Below are 12552 nucleotides of genomic sequence, written 5' to 3' on the forward strand. Positions count from 1 at the left end.
TAAATCCGTCAAGAATTCAGTGAGGTAAGAGTATTTGTGTTCGTGCTGATCACTCACCTTACATTAGGTACCACAGAGCACAACAGAAAGCCTGCCTGAGGTAAGATGGCCGCCGGTGATGCCGTTTGAGACTCCGCCGTAAGACATCTAGCCTTTATTATGGATATCTATGGTTTTATCTATTTGAATTGTCTCTGTAAAATGCATTAAGATACCCTGTGTTATGCAATGGCGCCTAAAACAGGCAAAGATGAATAGAAAACCAAAAAGTTTTAGCATGACTCTATAGCATGCCACCCTGATCATTGGGAAGGATATTAGTTAAGTATTCTGTTGATAGTATTTCAGAATAATTCATTGTTTTTCTATATCTGGGATAACTTGAAAATGAAACAATAAAACTGCTTGTTTCTTTTTGTTTTGTTTGCTAGCTTCATTGGTGAGGAGTCAGTAGCTGCTGGTGCTCCCAGTGTTCTCACCGACAATCCCACTTGGATCATTGACCCCATCGACGGCACCACCAACTTTGTACACAGGTACTACAAACCAGGGTTTAATGCTCTCCTAGATGCCGAAAATTGCTCTGTCTCTGTTTTATCTCTGACCCTCTTTAACTATTTTTATCTTTTAATTAGCTTCCTTTACTTAGATTGTCCTCTCTTGGATTGTCTTCAGGGATAATTAGATGAAAACTGATCTTATAATAGAAGCTAACTCCTTAGAGCCTGATTCCTACAGGGAGTTCATTAAACGGATGTTTTATATTGTTCATTTCTGTTGGTTAGGTTCCCCTTTGTGTCTGTATCAATCGGCTTCACAGTGAAGAAAGAGGTAGGTCTTAATGTATGCAAATCTCATGTTTATTCGCCCGCTGTGATTTTCTTGATTATAATAGACATTAACCCCATTGTCGCCTTTTCAGTCTCTGCATTGTGATGTTGAAATATTCTCCTTGTTGTGCAGCTGCGATTCTGTTTTTAGCACTCCTCCCACGCAGCTTTAATCAGGGCCTTTTCTGCACTGCCTTTTGCTCCCAGGTAGAGTTTGGGATTGTCTACAGCTGCATAGAGGACAAAATGTACACTGCACGGAGGGGGAAAGGAGCTTTTTGTAACGGATCCCCTATCAAAGTTTCTGGACAGGAAGGTGAATATGTATGGTGTAGTTACAAATTAACCCACTAGATGGAGCTATTCATCTATTAAAGATTTTTGACTGAAAGATTTCTTTTGTTTCCCTTCAAGATATAAACAGGTCTTTGGTGCTGACTGAAATGGGTTTCAAGAAGGAACCTGAAAGCTTCAAAACGATGCTGGCCAACATAAAGACAATCCTCACCATACCGGTTCATGGGTAAATATTAGTCTGAGAAGGTTGTGACCTGATAACAAAAAATAAACAAAATAAAAAAACGACTGAACTATAGGAATCACTATATTAGAGGTGATCTTATATACACTATATTGCCAAAAGTATTTGCTCACCCATCCAAATTATTGGAATCAGGTGTTCCAATCACTTCCATGGCCACAGGTGTATAAATTCAAGCACCTAGGCATGCAGACTGTTTTTACAAACATTTGTGAAAGAATGGGTCGCTCTCAGGAGCTCAGTGAATTCCAGCGTGGAACTGTGATAGGATGCCACCTGTGCAACAAATCCAGTCGTGAAATTTCCTCGCTCCTAAATATTCCACAGTCAACTGTCAGCTGTATTATAAGAAAATGGAAGTGTTTGGGAACGACAGCAACTCAGCCACGAAGTGGTAGGCCACGTAAACTGACGGAGCGGGGTCAGCGGATGCTGACGCGCATAGTGCGAAGAGGTCGCCAACTTTCTGCAGAGTCAATCACTACAGACCTCCAAACTTCATGTGGCCTTCAGATTAGCTCAAGAACAGTGCGCAGAGAGCTTCATGGAATGGGTTTCCATGGTCGAGCAGCTGCATCCAAGCCATACATCACCAAGTGCAATGCAAAGCGTCGGATGCGGTGGTGTAAAGCACGCCGCCACTGGACTCTAGAGCAGTGGAGACGCGTTCTCTGGAGTGACGAATCGCGCTTCTCCATCTGGCAATCTGATGGACGGGTCTGGGTTTTGGCGGTTGCCAGGAGAACGGTACTTGTCTGACTGCATTGTGCCAAGTGTAAAGTTTGGTGGAGGGGGGATTATGGTGTGGGGTTGTTTTTCAGGAGCTGGGCTTGGCCCCTTAGTTCCAGTGAAAGGAACTCTGAATGCTTCAGCATACCAAGACATTTTGGACAATTCCATGCTCCCAACTTTGTGGGAACAGTTTGGAGCTGGCCCCTTCCTCTTCCAACATGACTGTGCACCAGTGCACAAAGCAAGGTCCATAAAGACATGGATGACAGAGTCTGGTGTGGATGAACTTGACTGGCCTGCACAGAGTCCTGACCTCAACCCGATAGAACACCTTTGGGATGAATTAGAGCGGAGACTGAGAGCCAGGCCTTCTCGTCCAACATCAGTGTGCGACCTCACAAATGCGCTTCTGGAAGAATGGTCAAAAATTCCCATAAACACACTCCTAAACCTTGTGGACAGCCTTCCCAGAAGAGTTGAAGCTGTTCTAGCTGCAAAGGGTGGAACGACGTCATATTGAACCCTATGGATTAGGAACGGGATGTCACTTAAGCTCATATGTGAGTCAAGGCAGGTGAGCAAATACTTTTGGCAATATAGTGTATAAGGACTTCAGGAACTGTTTTTGTGACTAAAGCACCTTTTATTGGTTATCTAAAAAGATTTTTTATGCTCCAAAAAGTTTCAGATAAGTCCTTCTGAAGTTTTTGGATTTGAGCACACATTCTTTTTTTAAGGCAGAATGTTCAGATGTATGACCCCAGTTTTTAGATCAGGTCAACCATGTATGCTACCTGACTTAGATATGGATTTAAACCTGTTGTAAGTGGGAGTTTTTTGTCTGAGGACAAGATGTGAAAAGTCTAACCTGGAGAATAGAACCCTTATTCATAACATATATAAACAGTGTTGTTTTCGTCAACGATGAGGATGTCGAAATCATTCCGTTGATGCTTCTTTTTTTCATGGTGATAATGAGAACTGATGAGCTAAACATGGATCTTTGTTGATGAAAACGTGAGAGTTTGTTGATGAAAACGTGGGCATGAGTTTTAGTCAACGAGATGAGACGAGACTAAATATAAATTAGCGGCTAGTCGTTCAGACATTTAAACCGCATCATTGTGCTGTGGGGGGGAAATAATTCAGAATGGTCTAGGTGTCTGACAAAACACCGGTACAGCACGCTGAACTCTGACAATCTGTTCTTCCATCCGAGCTTGTGCAGAAATGCGTCTTTGTGCGCGCGTAGCTCTGAGTCTGCGCTTTATGCTCCACACTGATGGTTCGCTCTCAACATGTATGGCTCCTCCTGCTCTCGCTACTTAAAGGAGAATTCCGGTTTTTAACACTTTAGCCCATTTTCTGTAGTGTCCAGGATGAAATCGAATGATCGACACCAAAATTTTGACAATTGGTCCTGTCTCTGCTATTTGGCTCATTTAGAATCCACCCCTGGCTGCTTCAGAATGGCTTCCATAGTGCATGTCCGATAATGTCCTTAAAACAACCTTAAACGTTCTTTTTTTAAAATATGCTACTCACCGGGTTGTCAGCGCTGTTCAATGACGTTCCAAAAAAAGTTTCGTAAAGAAAAAACGTTCCTGTAGTGTTTTATTTAGCATTTTGTAAATCCCATTGAGTTCTGTAGGAATAGTCAATATTCCGCTGCCACCGGAAACGGAAATGGGGCCTGTTTACACAGTTGTAGTCTTTTCGCTTCACTCTGTGTACTCCGACGTCGAGAATCAAGAATCCACCTTTCGTATTCCATTTTCAGAGTTTTTTAAAGTGTTTAACAGAGACGTTAGCACCTCGACGTCGGAGTACACAGAGTGAAGCGAAAAGTCCTCAAACATTCCCCACAATGCCTAACTTTTGACGGAGACATTTCTCACATATCCAGAATCTGAATAGATTTTTGACAAAAGATAAGAAACTTGGAGGTAAATCTCAAATTTAACAAAAATATGTTTACTCTTGTTGCTTACCGTGTTTTCCGGACTATAGAGCACACCACAAAATAAGCTGCGCACACTTAATTTGGAAACATGTAAGCTTCACTGGCTATAAGCCACTGATATCTACTGAACTGTCTCCAACCAAACCTCTAGCGTAGGTACAAAGAATAATGCTAGCTCCTCTTAGCTTGTTGGCTCACGGCAGAAAGAGCTTCTACTGAAAGATGGGCTTTCTCAGCTCTTTATTTCAGCACAGCAGTCGAGCCCACTCTCTTCATTGGTTCAACAGCTTTAATGCGTCAAATATATTTCAAAATGTGCGAATTTGGGACATTTTTTCTCTGGCGTGCCTGCTGGTAGCATATTCTTGTGCTAAATGAAAATTAGCCTCTTATTCTTTCATTTCCATTTCCAATCTTTTATTATAAACCAAATGGGTCAAAGAGTGGGAAAATAGTAGCAGCTTATAGTCCAGAAAATATCGGTATCTTTGGAAGTGAGTTTCATACATCAGATAAATCAAATACACATTAAATTTAAATGGAACACTTTTATTTCTTGGAATTCTGGGATATTTCATAACTGCATATAATGATAAAAATACAATCATTGTCTCAGAATATTGGGATTGTGTTAAAGTTTCACTCCCTGAGGTGAGTGAGAGAAAATATTGAACGCTTACTAGCTTACCCATTCCCACCATCCATCTCCGTCTGTGTTGGTTAGATAAACTTTGGTCATTGTTCCCATTTCTATGGATGTAGGTCACTTGCCTTTTTCATTGTTGTCATTCCCCGAATCATTACAAGATCAACACATCTTTAACTTGAATTGAATGTTTGATTTTTCTCTATTTTTAAGAGTAGCTAAAAGGAACAAGATAGGAAGTCATAGGGTACTAATTAAAAGTTCTTAAATGCTTTGACGAACTTCAAAGATTTGAAGTGTAAATTCTGAAAATGCTCAGTTCCTTTTTTCTTTTACTGGAATCATTAGTGGTGCCAGTAGTTGCTTTAACAATGATTTTCATAAGAAGAAGAAAAAAAATCAGTGTGAGATTATGATACAGCAATACATTCTGGATTTATTTTGAGTCTGTTTACATCTTTGCCAGTGGTGTTAAATGAATGTAGAGGACGCTTTGTGGCTCCTCTTCTTTCTGCCCCTGGATCATTGGGATGTTGGGTTTGAATGCAGCTCATCAGCTCTAATAAGCAGGGAACTTATTATACTCCGAGCTTTGATCCATCTCTCCAAAAAGGACTTTAATGAACAACCTAAAGTCGTGCACAAAAGACCCCAAAAATTACAGCAAATGTTGAAAAGGGGAAACTTTTTCACCTTTGCCCTGCATACCCTTACCGCTTACGGTCTCAATCAGTAGTGTAGCAGCGCTCATTTCTTGTTAGAGTAACGCTAAAGGAAATTTTAAAGGAGCTCTAATATGGTAACATTAAAGCTTTTATTGCATAGGAGGACTCATAAAATGGATTCATCAAACATATTTTTGTATACCAATCTCTGTATTTCTCCAAAGGTTGAATAAATGTTAGAGACAAAGGAAAAACAGTTTCTAATGTTTGTGTCATATCCTTTAAATAGCCTGAGAACGCCGGAAACATGTGATCCCAATGAGACGTGTGTAAAAATGATTTAGTTATCCAACTTTTTAAGCTTTCAAACTAATATGAAACAAAGCACTGCATATGAATAAATCATTTAAAAGCCTCTGCTGTCCTCCAGCTTCTTCTGCCTTATTGTTGTGCACAGCCCGTCTTTTTCCTTTGGCTTTCTGACAATAAAAGCCACCTGCTTCTTATTGTTCCCTCAGAATGAAAGTGAGTAGTGCAGACTCATGTCATAGCAATGAAAAATAGAAAGAACAACAGTATGTAATACCAAAGAGCTGTTCTGCATGAGAAATCATAAGGATGATTGTTCCTCATTCATAATTCAAACTAAAAGCTCAAACTAAATGTCCCTGTTTCCTTCCCCAGAATACGCTCTCCAGGCAGTGCGGCCATCAACATGTGCCTGGTGGCGTGCGGCTCGGCGGATGCTTACTACCACATGGGCATCCACTGCTGGGACATGGCTGGAGGGGCAGCCATAGTTACTGAAGCGGGGGGAGTTATCATGGATATTTCCGGTAAAATCACTGATTTAATACCTGCTGACATAGAATTATCGGAAAATTACATTGCATTTGACAGTGACCTGTCTCTTAGAGGTTCACAGGGTTTACAGAACTGCCTAGACATTTCATTTCAGTGACTCCTCCCTGAAAACTTGCCCATCTTTCTCATTCCTGAAACTCTATTAAATCATTAACTAATTTGTCTGTAAGATATCCAAATCTTCTCTGGAGAAATACATTTTTGCAATCTCCCCAATAGGCTACAGTTTGCTCTTCTGGAAAATCTCCAAAGGGATATTATCAGAGGCTGACATTATCATAGCCACCAGATCTCCTTAGGCTTTTCCTAGACACCCTTAACCCCCATCCCGACACTCCACCCCACTCTAGGAACTGTCTTTCCAAACTGGTCATACCAGAGGAGCTGATCCTAAAAGCAGTTGACAAATCCCAACCCAGGAACTGAAACCTGTTTGTCAAAGTAGTTCAAGGAGCAGTTTGGTTTGAATCTGAGTTGCTGCTTTATGCACATTTCAGACAGAATGGTGTGGAGCCGATGCCTGTTTAGCCCATCACCTACAAAGGAAGCTTTCGCAGGCAATTTTCTTTGAGGGGCTAAAAGAGGTCAAGGCACCACTTCACTTGGAATAACTTTCTATTTATTCTGCATGTGCTGTGCATCAAGAGGTTTGCTCTTTGGAAAGTGAAAGCCACCTTTGTGCTGTGCTGAACATGCTGCGATGGACAGGGAACACGCAGACGCAGGAGACCTCTGGCTGCTGTCCACTAAGCCGAATGTAGCCGTCACTGTGGAAACGGAGCTGTCAGGAGCCCCAAACAGCTTCTTAAATCTTAGCATCACTGCTTTCTCACCTCTGTTTTTTTTTTTTTTTTGCCTTTTTTTGTCTTGTAGCTGAAAAAGTTTTAAGTTATTAAAGAAAAAAATGCACTGTAGTCCTCTGAGATGTGATTACATTCTGAAAAGACTTCCAAGTACCTGGTTAAAAGCCCGCGGTCTGCAAATCAGGGCCCCTGAGTCCTGAACTTAAGCCTGATAAATGTTTGACACCTCCAAGATGCCAAATTACGTCTCTTTGGCTTCTATACCTCTCATCGCAGCATGGACAGAATATCAGCACTATGGTCTAAGCAGACAGCACGGAAAAACATGGTGGCCTAGCGACACCTCAGCCAACATATGAAAGATCTGTGGACAGGAATCACTGTCACTCTTGGATGACATAAAGAGGCTTAGGATAAAGCAGAAAACTAAGGTGTTTTAGCGTTATGTTGCCAATAATGTTTTTCTGCTGTACACAAATATATAAGGTAGGAGTGGAAAAGCCACATGGCGTATAAAAGCTGTAGACTTTTTGTCCGTGCGTCTCTAGCAGAGCATTCATGCAACAACCTTTACCCCCAAATTGCTCCACTGAGGCCTCAAGCTGCCCCCTAGAGGATGGGTTAAATGCAGAGGTTACATTTCTGATGATCTATATGAATAAAATTGATTATAGATAATCTGAAATTCACAATGAAGTACAGGAATCACTATGCTTATTTACATGAACTAAGTATTAATCATGAACAGGCAGTTGGGATAAGAATGTGTTATTTAAACGATCCAAAGGTAATGTGGGGTTCATCTCAACAGGAATGAAGATGTCTGCTGAACTGCAGTACTTTAAGAAAGATACTTAATCTAAATAGCATCCATCATACCTGACTGACCTGTCTGACTCTGTGTGGACCGAACTTTAAGGGACCTTAGATTCCTGCCCCTCTCTCTTTCTGTAACCTTTTAGTTGCGAAGATTGGTGATGGAACTCAAGAATGCCTAAAATGCTCTCAGAAGTAGGACTGCAACTAACAAATATTTAGCAAATCGATTAATCAGTCGATTTGTCTTTTTGATTAATCGATTAATAATCGGATGCAAAATGTTCCTCAAAAGAATATTTTTTACAGAATTAAACCAGGTTAAACTAAAACTACTGGATAGAGCTTATTGACAGATAAAAAAGGTTGTTTCTTTTTATCTAAAATGAAGAATATATATAAATTTGTTAAATATTGGTATAATTACTGCTCTAATTTGGTTGCTCTACCAGCTAAAGGCATGTTTTAGAGTCTCTATACTCCAGTTAACCGATTACTAAATTAGTTGACGATTATTTCAATAATCAATTGCTTCAGCTCTTTTCAGAGGCTAGCTCGGGTCTGTTCTGGACACTTGGATGACACACAAAATACTTTAATCCCCTCTATTTGTACAGCACAGACCAAATACTAGTTTTTCTCCTGTGTTTGGTTTAGATAAATTACACATTTCACCACATATCAGAGTGCTTTATTCTTACTAAAGGTGCCGGTAAAACCACATCAAGATGCCCTATATAAGAGTCATGTACTGATTGATTATGCTTTTCAATCTGTGAACTTATTCATTGCCTAACCAACCTCAAAATAATAATAAAAAAGTTTTTAACTTTTTTTTACTAGTTGAAAGACTATTTGTAATCATTTTATTGAACAACATCCAAGTGTGTTTTCCTTATATAAACAGCAACTTGCACCTCCAGTGTCTTTCCATGTGAATAGAAATGTTAGAAATGTCAAGATGTGAGGTAGCAGCAGGTGTCGGGATATTCACAAGCCCCCGGCTGAGCACAGCTGTGTTTGAGGTCTCAGCAGAATGGAAAATGCCACCGTAGAGTACTTGATCTTCTTTTGCCGTCTTCTCCTACTCTTTTCTCTCGCTTTGTCCAGATTTTCTACAACCTGCACAATTCAGTCAAGATGTTAAGAAGGTACACTTTGTTTCAGGGCAAACATCCGGACGGCAGAAAAATCCTAATTTCCTGTGTCATTTTCTTAAAGCAGATGCAGATGGGAGTGGGAATTGGATTTATTGAAATGTTAACATTTCTAAGCCTTTTTCCTCATCAGGTTTCCAAAGGTCACAAATCTAACACTGCTTAATCTTAATCTGCTTAATGCTTTGATCTTTTACAGACAGTATGGACCCATCATTCATTGTTTTCCAAACAACTTAATATGTTACAGATTTCAATTATTTTATATCTTCCACATACAGTAATTTCCTGATTATTTAACTGCTTGCATCATAATGGAAAATGTGCTTATTTTTATTCCTGTCTCCCTTCACCAGGTGGGTCGTTTGATCTGATGTCTCGCAGACTGATTGTTGCCAGCAGCAGGGCTATAGCCGAACGAATTGCCAAGGAGATAACAGAGTTTCCCGTTGGCAGAGACGACACAGAAAGCCAGTAAACATCACCTCTCTCCTCTGCAGCCACGTAAAAACACACACAGCTGCTTTCAGCATAGCAGGTGTTGCGTCCGTTTTTGCCTTAAGAACTAAAATGATGCAGTTACCTCTGAAAAACAGCAGGCGGGTTTAAAGCCATTTTTTCCTTCTGCATACCAGTACTTAACCATCCACAGCTTCACCTATGTTGTTGTATGTATTGTATTTTATCTAATCACTCCGCCATGTTATTTATTTTGCAACTAGAAACAAAAGTGAGGATTCTTTGTAAAAACAGAATAAGAAAAATACCTCAAATCATTTCATCTCTTAGATTTAGATAGTGACTTTAACACTTACTGACCCCCTTAAAAAATGTGTTAAAAAAGAAGAATAAAGCAATTTATTCAGCCATTATAGTATGTGACTTCTTGTTTTAAACATACACTAAAGTTTAAGTTGATTATAGTGTTGAAGGACCTTTGAATAGCAGTCAAACTGTATTAATAGTGTACAAATCTGCCACGAGTTAGGCTGTCGTCACTCTTTTAATAGGAAAGATCTGCTGATCACCATAAGAAATGGCTTCAAGAATAGAATCACTAAACCTAACCCTGCTAATATCTACAGTCACAGCAATAAAAAAAAAATGCGTATATGACTGGAGCTGTAACAAATGAGACAGGAAGAAATCCCAAATTTACACTGTGAGATCTTGGGCTCAGTATTGTACGAGCTACTGGGCGCTATCAAGCTATCCATCATTTCTGCAGGTTCCTAGAAAAAAAGAAATATCTTAAATATATTAACCTTCATTGTTTTTCCAATGAAAAGTCCAGATTGTGTCCAGATTTGCCATACTATGTCTGGAATAACAAATAATAATATATTAGATTTGCACATTTGTTCATTTACCGCTTCATCAACCATCAGAACGTTTACTTTGACCATAAGCTAGTTTCTGCCTTAATTGGATTTTTGTCTGTTTAGACAATTATAACTAAAACGCTCATGTTCAGTCATCCAGGGCTAGCTTAGAAAAAGAAAAATATAATTTACTTTTTGGCTTGTTATTAAGTTTACAGTAAGGAAGGAGTCGAAGTTGGGTAACAAAGGTATAAAAGCAATGGATGCCAGAGTCAAAAAATCTTATTTTAGATTACTATGTTAAATAGGTGAAGGTATAATGCAAAGGAGGTAGATTCTTTTTTTTTTTTTATTGTTGTTGCTGCTCCTTAAAGGGATATTGTGCAAGAACTTATCTTTTTTTCCCGTCTGAAATCTATTTCTGCGTTTACATATGTGTTATTTATGTAAAGAGATTAGTTTTTAGATAAGTTTGTACAAAAGGCTGGTGGCCATTAGTGAAGCGCCATGAATGTCAGTCACCTTGAAAATTAAGACATTCGGCAAGGGATGAAATAGTACTAATGCACTGAATAACAAGGCATTTCCCTTTGCTAGCAGTTAAGAGTGATTGAGAGGTGAAGCAGAAGATGATTTGGTGAAGCTAACCCAACAGCTGAGGGCTGCGCTACTGCAGCACCATACCGCACCATGCATATGCATCAGCTCAACAAACTGTTTCGCCATCCGAAAGAAAGTGGAAAAAAAAACTTTAAGAGACATTTCGTAAGCTTTTACTGAAAAATGGCTTTAAAATAGTCCTTTTATTTGACTATTTATGACTAAAACATTGTTTATTGAGCAGACTTACACCTCTGTAGTTCATCATCGATGCATCTATAAGCCTGCAGTCTATTTTCCTGAATTTGCAGGTCAGAAGTTACAGTTTCTGCGCTTTTCGGAGAGGTGACGTCAAGCACTTTCATTTTGAATGGGTCAAACCTTGCAAACAATCTAAGCGTTATATTCAAGTTGGATTTTGGGGCATCCGGTTCAACACAGACACTGATGGCAACTCCACATAAGGCGAAAGGTGTTTGTTTAGTTTGAGTGCGAGCTATGAGAACGAATAAAAGAGTGCCGCAGTTCCGGTTTTTGGCCACAGGTGGCTGTATCATTAGAAAAGTCTGTAATGCCTCTTTAAAGGACAACAAAATTGGAGACATTAAAGAAAAAAAAACATTAGGCAAGCCTTCTCTTATTGGAACAAGCTAATAAAGAAAAAGATTTCAAAAGACGCTGAAGTTACCATGTTCCTCCTTGACGCGTAAGTGAACTGTACTGCCTTAATTAATGACTCTTTCCATTCGGTTTAATCATACAGTTTTTCTCGTTTCCACAGAAAGCATAGCAGTCTAACCTGCAAACACATACCAATCATGTTGGTACATAAGTTTAGGTTTCGTAGCTTTAAAAGTCGTGGTGAATGCTGGCTTTTTGTTTTTGTTATGCCAGCTTGTAGAGACTTACATCCACGTTGTCGAGGCTTTTTGACACAATGCGGCGACTGCTGCTACAATATGTGTTTGAGGCAGTGACGGGGTTTAGAGTTTTGAGTCCAATACCCCCATTTCAATGCTAGATGACAGTAATTCTTACCCAGTGTCCCTTTAATGTAACCAATCTGATCTTAAAAATTCCTTCATTTATCTTACTAGATCTAGTAAAAACCCTGATTTAGACTGATGCCATAAAAAGTATTTTTAAATGACAATAATTTTAGTTTTTCAAATACTTCTGGGTCGTTAATTGGAACATGTGCTTTTGTTAAATGAAGCTTAGATTTAGCGTTTCATTAACGAACATTTAAAGTGGGTTTGGTGTGAAACATCTGTAAAGATGTGTTAATAGCCCAATGTCAGATGGTGGAAGATCACTAAAGATTTAGTAAACATTTGGGGGATGTGATTTTTTTTCTTCCTCCTCTCTTTTAAGTAAGCATACTCAAATTAAAGCTTGAATTTATGTAAATGGTTCCTTGTGTTTTTTTGTCAGTGGATGCTTTTTACATATTTACAAGGTTTGCTATGATGTACAGAATCTGCTGTTTCCATGTTAAGGAAAAAGTACATTTTTCTTTGCACTATACACAATTAACCATCTGTATATAAGTAAGTTATGTACTGTATGACTGATGCTTTGTGAAGTCTGAAATAAAAAACAAACAAAACAAA

At 39.2% G+C, this 12552-nt stretch overlaps 1 protein-coding gene across 1 annotated transcript in view; it reads left to right on the forward strand.

Moving 5' to 3' along the window:
- Nucleotides 1-12552, forward strand: part of LOC119791421 (inositol monophosphatase 1-like) — a gene marked incomplete at its 5' end in the record, with an annotated part of 21678 nt that extends 9126 nt beyond the window's left edge. The window contains 6 exons of the mRNA XM_038297489.1: nucleotides 432-536; nucleotides 786-831; nucleotides 1038-1146; nucleotides 1245-1353; nucleotides 6062-6213; nucleotides 9374-12552. Coding sequence (XP_038153417.1) covers nucleotides 432-536; nucleotides 786-831; nucleotides 1038-1146; nucleotides 1245-1353; nucleotides 6062-6213; nucleotides 9374-9495 — 643 coding nt within the window. The remainder of the gene's footprint in view (nucleotides 1-431; nucleotides 537-785; nucleotides 832-1037; nucleotides 1147-1244; nucleotides 1354-6061; nucleotides 6214-9373) is intronic.

The sequence above is a fragment of the Cyprinodon tularosa genome, unplaced genomic scaffold (assembly GCF_016077235.1).
Source record: "Cyprinodon tularosa strain WSP-4 unplaced genomic scaffold, ASM1607723v1 ctg389, whole genome shotgun sequence".
NCBI classification, from domain to species: domain Eukaryota; kingdom Metazoa; phylum Chordata; class Actinopteri; order Cyprinodontiformes; family Cyprinodontidae; genus Cyprinodon; species Cyprinodon tularosa.